At 37.2% G+C, this 12,520-nt stretch overlaps 2 protein-coding genes across 3 annotated transcripts; both read left to right on the top strand.

The window, feature by feature from the left end:
• The first annotated feature begins 2,448 nt into the window (after positions 1-2,448).
• Positions 2,449-6,141, top strand: rack1 (receptor for activated C kinase 1). The gene is made up of 8 exons (XM_028460092.1): positions 2,449-2,673; positions 3,010-3,181; positions 4,134-4,281; positions 4,844-4,939; positions 5,014-5,124; positions 5,354-5,494; positions 5,685-5,795; positions 6,028-6,141. Exons 1-8 carry the CDS (start codon positions 2,565-2,567, stop codon positions 6,091-6,093), a joined length of 954 nt encoding a protein of 317 aa, XP_028315893.1. The 5' UTR covers positions 2,449-2,564; the 3' UTR covers positions 6,094-6,141.
• Positions 6,142-7,155: 1,014 nt separating this feature from the next.
• On the top strand, positions 7,156-10,012 carry nme5 (NME/NM23 family member 5). 2 transcript variants are annotated; one of them, XM_028460098.1, is made up of 5 exons: positions 7,156-7,543; positions 8,499-8,704; positions 9,521-9,570; positions 9,691-9,809; positions 9,883-10,012. In XM_028460098.1, exons 1-5 carry the CDS (start codon positions 7,418-7,420, stop codon positions 9,949-9,951), a joined length of 570 nt encoding a protein of 189 aa, XP_028315899.1. In that variant the 5' UTR covers positions 7,156-7,417; the 3' UTR covers positions 9,952-10,012. The 2 variants fall into 2 exon arrangements, with proteins under 2 accessions (XP_028315899.1, XP_028315898.1); XM_028460097.1 differs by having other exon boundaries at positions 7,158-7,543; positions 9,521-9,621.
• Positions 10,013-12,520: the final 2,508 nt, after the last annotated feature.

The raw sequence follows: 12,520 nt of genomic DNA on the forward strand, positions 1-12,520 counted from the left end.
ACAGCCTGATATTCAGAGTTTTTATGTCTCTATTTATATCTCTTGTTTTGTGATGAAGACCATACTGCACTTTATTTATTTATTTTTTAATTCATAAAGAACTGTTTACTATTCACAGAATCCAGTCCTGATCTACAAAAGCAAACCGTTGGCAGATCTTCCTGCTTTGAGGGAGAATCGCTACAGATTGTTCTATCAAATATCAGATGTTAGAGTCATCCACACCAGTAATCCTGGGATCAGGTACAAATAATGCTCAGACAAGAACAGTGTTAATGATGCCCAGCCTAAAAGAATCACATTCACACTTTTAAAGTATTTGCGCTAATGCAAGTTTTGCATGCAGCACTCGAGTTCCAGCGACATACAGTAGTTGCTTTAAATAAAGGTGTCAACTTGAAGATATCTGCATGTTTTTTGACAGAAATCCCTGTTTTCAATTTAAATAGAATAAAATAGGAGTTTTGGCTATTTACAACAGTATTTCCGTTGGTCCATCCATATCAGTGCACTATAAAAGTCTAAATATTACAAAACATACATTGTATTTACAATACATAACAACATTTTACAAAGTAAGGACATACAAATGCATCTATCCATCCATTTTCTGGCCCGCTTGCTCCTTTTTCGGGGTCTGCTGGTGTGTATATCCAGTTTTTCCTGGGGGTACACCCTGGACAGAGCACCAGACCATTGCAGGGCAACACACACGTAGAGAGACAACCAATCACACTCCCTTTTACTTCAATGTGCAAGTTAGAGTCCAGTCAACCTAACAGTCATGTTTTTGGATTGTGGGAGGAAGCCAGAGTACCCACACAACTACAGTGGAGAACATGCTGTGTATCTACACGCTACCGTATTTATGTATTTTATAAACTCACAATATGCCCATGTCTCTCTTTTGTCATCAGCAAGATATCTACATTAAAATAAGTGTCTGGTCTCCATTAATCTTCTCCCTCTACACCATTGACCACACCTCCAGTGACCACACTGGTTTCTGAGGTTTGCAGATGACACCGTTATTGGTCTCATCCATGACGGTGATGAATCACAATCAAAATCAGCATCAGATATACTTCATTCATCCCAGAGAGAAATTATTTTTTTTTTTTAGATGCTCCAGAAATATTTTTGAATGAAAAGAAGAAACATAGAAAAAAAAAAATCTGCCCATCGACGGAAGGTTGAATCTGATTAAGACTGTTTACATGATCTAAATTTTTAGCTGTTAAATTTCAGTTAAAATTAAGTTCTAGTTGATATCTGATTTTAATTTAAAACAATTCAAAAGCCCAAAACAAACTATTCAATAGCAATAGAATAATTATAGTTATTGGCAAAAATGAAATAAAATTTAACGTAATCAGTATTTGATTTGTATAATGTTGAACCATAATTTGGGGGGTTTATACAGATAAATATTAAACCGTTTATATTCAGAGGTGTAAGGAGTACTGATATATCCAACTCAAGTAGAAGTACTGTTACTTGATTGAAATTGTACTCAAATACCAGTCAGTCACACATAAAACACTCAAGTACAAGTAAAAAGTATCTCAATTAAATAGTACTCAAAACAAAAGTCACTAGTTACTTTCACCTAAACCACGTTTTTTTTTTTTTTTTTTTGGTAATAAATCTTGCCACGGTTCCTTTGCATACAGTAAACATCTCGCGTATAAACATGAAAACGAAGAAGCCAAATCTTGCACAATTGAAACTTAATTTATTTTCCACAAATAAACCTTTATTATAAAATGAAAGGTTTATCGAAACGCACAAATCTTTAAAAAATACAAATAACAAATAACATCAATGAATTCAATTAAAAAAATTTAAAATAATTCTCAGGCTTTAAGTATAGCTACATTTATGAACTCTAAAACTATGAAAATATAAAGCATTCAATGCTGTTTTGACACTTTGCATTATGTTTAATCTGGTTGGTCGGCTATATGTGATGCATTTGATTGTTGTCTGGTCATTTAATTTTTTGTAGTTTTGCAATGTCCGTTGATCATTTTTAAAACAAAAAACAATAATTTACTCACTAACGGTTGGATGTAGAAATGTAACAAATTAATTTACTTCTTTTAAAACATACTTAAGTACAAGTATAATTACTGATTTAGAAATATACTCAAAAAAGTACCCATAAAAGCCACACAATTACAGTAATGTGAGTATTTGTATTCAGTAATCATCTCTGTTTATATCAAATATAAATTGGTCTTAAAAAATCTATCATTAATTATTATTCGCACATTGTGGCATATCCATGTCTGGCTTCGTGTGGAGCCTTTTAAACCTATATATATATATATAAGCTTTATAAGCCTATAAGGCTCTGGCTTGTTGTCTTTGGCTAAAAAAAAAAAAAAAAAAGACAACATTTCCCAGGATGCTTTGCGGCCTCTCTAACCCTTCAAAGTTTTTGTATCCGGGTCTGGACTTCCTTTTCCGCTGTGCCTGGATACGATGAGGACCTAGGTCTGCTTGGACCTGTGAAACATCCAACTCCATCCTTGTGATAGGCACTACCGAACGTCACCAAAATGACCGAGCAGATGACCGTGAGGGGGACCCTAAAGGGCCACAATGGATGGGTCACCCAGATCGCCACTACGCCCCAGTACCCCGACATGATTCTGTCCGCGTCCCGAGGTGAGGCCGCCAGTGTCGGCTCCTTCAACATGGCCTCGAATAATGATAATAATGACCTATTGTATACATACACAAGTTATAACAGCGAAACGAGCGAGGAAAACCAGTCTATGATAAGTAATGTTGTACAGGCCGTGGACGGACCTGCAGTGTGCGGGTCCCACATTGAGCACAGGCTAGCTTGGGAAGCTAACTACAGATACTCATAGAGGTTCTCATGTATAAACTGCCCTACAACGCAGTCAATGTACTGACGTCTAACTAGCATTAGCAGCTGCTAAGGTGCTCATTCAGTTTAGCTTAGAGCTACCATTGAATAGCATTGTTGTGTTTTAGACCACAGCATCATCATGTGGAAGCTGACCCGTGATGACACCAACTATGGGATCCCCCAGCGCAGCCTGAATGGTCACTCACACTTTGTAAGTGATGTGGTCATCTCCTCTGATGGACAGTTCGCCCTCTCTGGCTCCTGGGATGGGACTCTGCGCCTGTGGGATCTCTCAAAGTAAGTGACAGCTGTGGACGTGTCCTCACTGTGTGTAGCTGAAGAGATTAAGACCAGTCCTAAGTTCAACTGGTGGTTTCTACACTTATCAGATGTCTGCTTTAGTTTTCCAGGCCTATTATGACCTGCAGCATCATGTCCTTGGTTGTCCTGTCAATAGTTTACCTCAAACTGCAGAGTTATATCAAGAGGTTACATGTGGTTACTGTTAGTGTTAGTGAATGATTTTGTAGTAGTAGTTAAAGGTATTTTGTCCTGTAGAATTGTACCTCGAACCCCCAGTTTCCACTGGATGCGTAACAGACCTTCCCCTAAACAAGCCACACTCACATGTGCTGTCCCTTATAGGAGAAAAAGCCAAAAGTGGCACATTGTGTGCAGCTGATTGTTAATATTTGGAAACAGTAAATTAAACCCAGGATTGTCTTTCTGGTAAGACTTTAGACTATCGCCCAGCCCTACTTGTGCTTATCTGTGCCAAGATGGGAGGTCGTGCTCGTTGTGCAAATAAGAAAAAAAATCTCAGCAAATAAGTTGGCAACCTTATAGCAAGTTCACCACTATCTGTTTGTTTTTCCTTTTCACTAAGACGAGTATTGTAGAAGGTGTTAAAATTAGGGTCAGTTTGAACAAAGGCAGATTTCCTTTGTTTATTGAGCACTATTCATACTAATAGATGTCATGGTAACATTACAGCTTATGGTTTTGTTTTTCTTCATCCTTCATTTACATACTGTTAAACAAATGTCCTTAGCAGATTTGTTTACGAAATGTAAACTAAAAGCATGGAACAAATTACCAAAAGTGGTCAGGTTCTTTTGATTGTTCTCGTGACTAAGTTAAGCCCATTAGATTTCTATCACAATATGGTTTGTGATAAATATTGATCTATTTTGTTAAAACTAGGTGGTTGTTGTTTCTTATGGAAGCCTTTGACTGTATGTGTTCACAGTGGGACAACCACCCGCCGCTTTGTTGGACACACAAAGGATGTGTTGAGCGTGGCCTTCTCTGCAGATAACCGCCAGATTGTGTCTGGCTCCAGGGACAGGACCATCAAACTGTGGAACACTCTCGGAGTCTGCAAGTACACCATTCAGGTGAGCAACCTGCTTCATTCATTGAAAGGTATTAGTTGTATGAAGGAGAGAAAATATTTATTAGTTAATGTTTGTAGAGCCTCTGGTTTTCCATTGCAAAATTTCCCTAATTCTGGTTCTCAGTTTACCCATCATCAGATGTCATTACAGGAAACGCTCCAAAAATGAGTCAAACATGCTTAATACGGATTCTAGTTATTTTTGTATTGGTGCACTGCAGAAATTAGCAAAAACAAGCATGCTCTGAGATCACACAAGAGTTGATGTCCAGCCCCTTAGTACACAGAGTAAAGCTTGGTAGAAGTGTGATTTGTTACACGTTTAAACTGTCATTTAGCTAATTCCATTTCAGATAGTGAAGTATGTCATATCATAGCAGATTATCAGTGAGAATTGACATTTGTTTCTCTGACCAGCCGTTTACATGGAAAGATTTTGAGTTAATGTCTATTTTCTCAAAGAATGTAAGGGTTTATTTAGTGTCAGAATGCAATTTCTGCTTGAATTAGTTTTTTTGTCATTACATAAAGTAACCAAATACTGGTGTTCACTTTTTCTTCAGGAGGAGAGCCATTCTGATTGGGCGTCTTGCGTTCGCTTCTCCCCCAATAGCAGCAACCCCATCATTGTCTCTTGCGGCTGGGACAAAATGGTTAAGGTATGTTTCTGTTTTGTTTTAATAATATTAATTTCTATTTTGTTTTGACATCTTGCTCATGTTTGTACATACAGGTGTGGAACCTGGCCAACTGCAAGCTGAAGACCAACCACATTGGCCACACTGGCTATCTGAACAATGTGACGGTGTCTCCCGATGGCTCCCTCTGTGCATCTGGTGGAAAGGTATGGCTGGATCCTGGATCATAGACCAAATGCTCTGATAGTAGTCGGGTGTGCAGGTTGTAGCTGTGATGGAAAAATAATTTGCCTTCTGTTCTGTAGTGATGATAAAGAGGCTGTTTCTGAGTGTCACCTGCCTTTTAAAATCAGTTTCCATTGTTTGTGGGGAGGGTTACTGATTGTGAAAAAGTTTAAAAGGTCTTAAATGCATGTCTTTTCTTTTTACCTTTAGGATGGACAAGCAATGCTGTGGGATCTGAATGAGGGCAAGCATCTCTACACCCTGGACAGTGGTGACACCATCAATGCTCTTTGCTTCAGCCCCAACCGCTACTGGCTGTGTGCAGCTACCGGCCCCAGCATCAAAATCTGGGTGAGACATGTTACCCAGTGGACTGTGTGGGATTTAAACTGGCAGTGATTGAAATTACAACGCCAAACTGTATTCCATGATGATAACAGAGGCTGTTTCTGAGCCATGGAACAACCAGAACACTTGTTTAAGATTTATAATTGATTGTCTGTTTATCAATACTTGTACCAACATTTGATTTTGCATTTAGGATCTGGAGGGCAAAATTATTGTGGATGAGCTCAGACAAGAAGTGATCAGCACAAACAGCAAGGCTGAACCTCCACAGTGCACTTCCCTTGCCTGGTCTGCTGATGGACAGGTATGAAATGGATCATAACGTGGGACTATCAGCATTTAGTTGGCTGTTCCATAAACTGGTTATTTTAGTATGAATTCCCTGGTGATTATACCCATTCACTTTTTACCCTGACTGTGATTGATGACAGTCCTGCAAATATGAGGGGAGCTCCGATTTAACCTGTGATATTTCTTGGTAACAGTGGAATATTGACTAAATATTGCTTACTACTTTCCCTCGTGTGTCCTTACAGACCCTGTTTGCTGGCTACACTGACAACCTGATCAGAGTGTGGCAGGTCACTATTGGAACTCGATAAGAGCCACATGTTGAAGAAACTTTAAATAAAAGACTGTTTTGAAATGACTGTTTCTTATTGTTCTCCCATTATTTGCCCTTTGTGAGCTGTTATTACATTGGTATTATGGGGGACACATTAAAATTACAGGATGTTAAGATATTTATAGTTTGCCTGTGTGTTGTAGAGCAAGAATCCAGCAAGTGGGAATTGAAGGGGGAAAAAATAATTGGTAATGTTTTTTTAATATATATACAGTATATATTTTGGTAATCTGTTGTAAGATCAAGTCTGCAAACATAAAGATGTATTTTATATACAAATTGGCCCAAGATATATCCAATTGAGCTTTATTTAACCCAAATAATTTGGTTAACACCTGTTAATTTTGTGTAGACATAAGGTTTTTGATCCGTTACATTTTTTGTTTTATATATTTTAAATGTGAAGTCATGTTTTAATTAACGTGTTGGTGGTGAATTTTGTCTGCGCTGCTTCAACTGCAACTAATGTCTGTTTTTCTTATATTGGAGGCTTCATTTACTATATAGCCAGTTTCAAATGCTGTGATGTAAACTTGTGTATGATTGATCCCATATTCAGCAGATGCTTTAAATCATAGATGGGCACATCCATATCGCTAAAGTGAAGGTCTAACATAAGTTTGGGAAAAGTATTAAAAATGTCTACAATTCAAAATTAAATAATTGTGTAGATCACAAATTATCTCAAAATTGGAACTAGATTTTTATTTATTAATACTTTTACAGCATAATTTATCTTGCATTATTAACTTCTTAGCCAAACATTCCCTTTTGGCTTTTATGTTTTTCTTAAAAACTTGATACTATTATTTAAAGTTTTCAGAATTCAGTGACATGTATGTGAATGTGACACGGAAATCTTGTTTTGTAACTTTAAAACCTAAAGCGACTTCAACTGGGAGAATAAATAATTTGCCTGAATTTCAGTGGGTGAAAATTATCCTGTCTGGGTTACCGTAGGGCAGGCGGGGACTGTTGCCTAGCAACATGAAAATACTGAGTCACCGTTGGAATAAATGTGCTTTTAGACTCCAGTAGGATTTATTAGCTGGGTTTATTAACTATGCTAAGAAATGTCCCGGTCTCCTCTTCTCTCCATACGTACCACGTCACGTTTACTCGGCGAGAAGTGGTCATGTGACTAGGTACGTCACGTCCTGTGACGTATATTTAAGAAAAAAGCGTTTCCATAGCTATCAACCTAAACCTCGTCAAAGCGCAAAAAGTTTTTTGCGATATTTGGGTGTTTCTATTGCCAGTTTTTATTGCGCTATTTAGATTTTGCCATATTTTTGAGGGTAATGGAAACGCAGCTGATGGAGCGTATTAGTGTAGAAAGGACTTTGGCTATTATTAAACCAGATGCTGTCCACAAAGCAGAGGAGATCGAGGATGTTATCCTCAAATCGGGCTTTACTGTCCTACAGGTTGGTTGCAGTGCTTTTATTTTCAAAACACGTAAATATCACAGTTATAACTGACGAGAATACGTGAATTTAAAGTGAGCATTTATATCAGCTAGACCTCATACAAAAATATATTTTCTAGATGTAGCGGTAAACTAATGAATACACTATTATGTAAATTAACCTTAATACTGTAAGAACATTGTAAACGTCACAATCAAATGAAAGCTTTGTAGTGTAAACCTGTCGTTTTTCTGTTTTTTTTTTGTTATTTTCCTGTAGCAGATCGTAGATTAAATGTAACAACTTGTGTTAGATTTAATAATTTCCAATTTAGTCTACCGACAATATCAGTGAATAACTTTATTTTATTATCTGTAAAACATTTGAGTTAAACATGTTGGGATAGTTGTTAAAAGTAAAACTAAACTAGTTCAATTCAACTTTATTTGTATAGCGCAATTTACCACAAAGTCATCTCAATGTGCTTATCAAAATATAAAATTCATAATAAGAAAGAAAAAGCTTCATGACACCTGAAACAGAGCAGAGAGAGAAGGGAAAGGAGAAGGCACTGACTGCAGAAAAACATGATACAGTATTTATCAAGTCAGCCTGCCTTGGCCTTGGACCTCACTCCCAGTGGCCTAGTCAACACTTATTGTAAAGGTAACCAATCTCTTCCCATTTATTGAACCAAATTAGGCTACTAATTATAGGGGAGGGAAATTCAAATAATATTTCATGTTTATGCGACATCTAATGTACTAGAACACATTAATATAAATCTATTAAGTATATTTTTCTAAACGCAAGTGGAGATGAGATTATAAATGTAATAAAAACTAAAACACCAAATATGTAATTTAAATTTAAGGGTACAATGCCTTAAATTTGGACCATCACTTTCTTTAAAATCCTAACTTTCTTTACATATTAGGTAGTAGAATTGCTTTGTACCAATTTCTTTCCATAGAAGCGGAAGCTGAAGCTGAATCCAGAGCAATGTTGTGACTTCTACGCGCACCAGTATGGAAAGGATTTCTTTCCCAACTTGACACTTTACATGAGCTCAGGCCCCATCATTGTCTTCAGTCTGGCTCGTGACAACGCCATCGCCCACTGGAAGTCCATAATAGGACCTGCTAACATCACCAAGGCCAGAGAAACCCATCCAGAGTGGTCAGTCTTCATTTAAATATGCAGGAGTAAATGACTGATATAGTGCAAATTGTATGTTTAGGTAGCAGGAATGATTTATCCTCAAATTTAACAGAGCATGTTTTTAATCTTAGTTTTATTATCTATTTGAAGTATAAACATGTTTCACAATATCAGAATTGTTCAGTCAATATTATTACCCCATAAAACTACAATTCATTTACATTTCTCAAATTTTGTTTTGATATGCAAGTGTGGCAACTAGGGCTGGGTGATATGTACCAAAACTCATATATCAATTTTTTTTTTTTTCAAAATGGAGATACGCGAACGATATAAACCTCAACATATTTAACTCAATGAAGTCTGACCAGGAAGAAAATTCAGGGTTAAATTTGCTGATGCAAAATGCCACACAGGCACATTTATTAACAAATGCCTGCACAATATGTGCCAGTTTAATATTTTTCTCCTCTAAGGGACAGCACGTGTGAGTGAGTTCTTTAGAGTGGATGTTTAGGGGAAGGTCTGGGTTTAGGGACACACTCGGAAATCCATCTAATTGTGTTTTTCATGCCGTTCTAAGAAGTAATGAAAGCAGCAACTCCTAGAACGAGTATTTTAATACAAAATAAGCTATTAAAAATATACATATTGAAAATTTGATATATCTTGAATCTCAATATATTGCCCAGCCCTAATGGCAACATCAAGGAGTCACAATACAATACATAAAGATATTTTTTTCTGCCTACATCTTTATTAGCTGAGCTCTGCTAAATCAAGAATCTTTTTTTCTAATGTTTAATGTGGTGTAACTTTATTTTTATTTTTCAGCCTTAGAGCAAAATATGGCACTTCTGGCCTAAAAAATGCAGTTCATGGAAGTGAGTCCTTTAATGAAGCTGTGAGGGAAATCAAATTCATGTTTCCAAATTGTAAGTAGAAAGCACAATGTTGCAGAATGTTGAATATTGATTAAGCACTTGCATGTTTTCTACTTGCAGCTGTAATGGAGCCGTTTCCTTCGGAAGAGGCAAATGAGGAATACCTGAACAAATATGTTAAGCCCACTCTGCTACCAGGACTCACTGAACTCTGCAAAGAGAAACCACTCAACCCATGCGTAAGTGCGAACCCTGATTTGATCATAATCTGCAACTTTATCATTCTATTGAATGCTGGTTTACTTTTCATAGATATGGCTCGCTGAGTGGCTGCTTAAAAACGATCCTAACAATCCCAAAATATGTGAGGAGTCATCGTGAAGAAAGAAGAATGAGAATTACAGGAGAAAATTAAATACATCCAAAGTTGGATAAGATAAAATGCGTTTTCAGCATTATTGAGCATTTTGTTGTTTATTTTTTTTCCTCCTTTTTTTCCCTTCTAAAGCACAGTGTTATCTATCTATCCATCTATTTATCTATCTATTTATCTCTCTATCTATCTATCTATCTATAAAGCAAGGAACCTCTGTCTGTCTGTGTGTGTGTTCCACAAATATCTCTGTGTATCAGGCTCAGATTGACCTGAGACTTTCAACATGGCTGCTGCTTGGTTCAAATGTGTTGAACGTCAGATTTGTTTGAACTGCAATGATACCGTTAATTAATAATTTCATAAAACTGTCTTAAATCAGGGCTCGAGACTGCGACCAAAATGGTCTCATATGCGAGTATTTTTTCAGTGTGTGCAAGTGAAAATTTTATCTGGTCGCATCCGTGCGAGTTCATATATGGTGACGTTATTTTATACGGAGCGGCTGAGCGCTTCGCCACGTCCCACAGAGTGCACTTCTCTTTCTCTCTCCGCGCTGCAGGATTAGGAAGTTGGTTATGCTACTGTTAAGTTAATTCAAGTACAGCATTTCTGCAAAATAAAAAAACTAAGGTGAGTCATAATAATAACGAAAAATTGTATGTGTGTAATATAGAATTACATTTGCATTAGGAATTGAGTGTTTACAAGGTCAGTTTAAAGAGGATTTAACTTTTATTCTGAATTAATGAGGAATTAAAGCTCCCATGTAAAGCATCTATGAAAAAGCTACTTAAAGCTGCTATCCGGAGTTTCTGAGAAACGTCTCGATGTCCCGCCCTAAACAACTCCACTTCCTCCCACTGCCTCTCCCAATCTACCAGAAGCAACGCCTCATCTTTTCTGCACGCGCATCACGAAACATAACAAGGTTGCATCGGGTCACATTGATATAGGTCTATGCATCAGGTAAGAGCCAAAATCATATTTACCTGTTTGCTGTTGTGACGCGTGGCCTTGTTTTCGTGCACAGTTCCACATTCACTTTGATTGACAGTCTAAAAAACAGGAAGTCGAAGCAAATTGGCTGGGCGGACTCGGCGATTGTTACGATTTGCATAGGGGTCTATAGGACGAAGGAGAGACTTATATACATTCATGTATATGAATGACCACTAGCAGTAGACCATAGTAAAAAACTAGAACTCATACGTCTTGCGTCTTGATCTCACAGATCTTCTTTGGGTCACAGGATACTGTAGTCTATCCCAATACTAACCACCATAAGGCCCCCTGATTCACCCATCCATCTTTTACATACGTATCTTTCTTAAAGTCATGGTAGTGGGCTTTCTCAGACGACTCAGTGCTTAAGGAGGGGTACACTCGGGATGGCAGGGCGGGCGGACCAATAATTACAGACAGACACTCATTTACTGTGGTAGACGTTTTAGAAAACTGCAAATACTCTGACACAGACGTTTTAGGACTGTGGGGTGGAAACTGTGCTGCAGTAATGGAAAGTAATGTTCAACAAAAGCATCTAACTCACAGGAGGCCAGGTTTTATAGATCAGAGAGGGAGAACAGAGGATTCTCCTGATGTTATTACTGGTCACCTGACTGACGAAGGTGATCTTTGCCTAAATAAATGTTTTGTCTCATCAGGCGGATGGGATTGAGCTATGGTTACTCAGCCTCAATCACAACTTTACTGATAGAAAGAAGAAATGCTCTCAATCTGTTTCCCTGCAGACATGTTGCATTTGCACTAAATAACCCATTTAAATTATGATTATTTATTAATAATTTGTTATATACAGTATTATGTTTTTCAATCAAGTTTCAAATCTTAATGTTTAAAGTATTTTTTGTGTTTATTAATGTGCATAGTTTTTTAGATTTAAATGAATCCTACTACTAAAGCTTTAGCTTTAATTTGATGAAAATTGCAATGATCCGTTGAATATTTTCTACTGGTTCAGTTGTGCAGGTCAAAACAAGCACGCACACTATAGTGAGCCACACATGCATGAAGAGGTGGACAGTAACAAAGTAAATGTATTTAAGTTTTGTACTTAAGTACCTGTACTATTATGGAGTATCTGTACTTTACCTGTAATCTTTTGGAGGACACGTTACTTATAGTGCACTACATTTGAAAGACAAATATTGTACTTTTGACTCCACTACATTTCTATAGATGCCCCTCATATGGAAAGCTGTTCCAGCATACATTTTGTATCGGATATATCAACCATGGTTAATCTCTACTTGTACTCAAATTTGGAGAACATGTAATAGATCAGTGATTTTCAACTGGTCGGTCGGGACCCAAAAGTGGGTCGCGGGCCTGTACTGGGTGGGTCGTGGAGAGCTGGTCAAAAAAAAAAAAAAAAACTAATACTTACTATCTCTCATGTTGGCTTGTCTATGATTTTGAAAGAAACTTTTCTTTTGACAGGCATGCTGTGGAATGCATGCTGCACAGGAAAATCTATAGATTTATGTTTATAAAAAAGAATATATGTGTTTTCAACAGCTATTTTAAAAAAACTAAATTTGGTTGGTTGAGAAC

Source organism: Gouania willdenowi, chromosome 10 (assembly GCF_900634775.1).
Source record: "Gouania willdenowi chromosome 10, fGouWil2.1, whole genome shotgun sequence".
NCBI lineage: Eukaryota > Metazoa > Chordata > Actinopteri > Blenniiformes > Gobiesocidae > Gouania > Gouania willdenowi.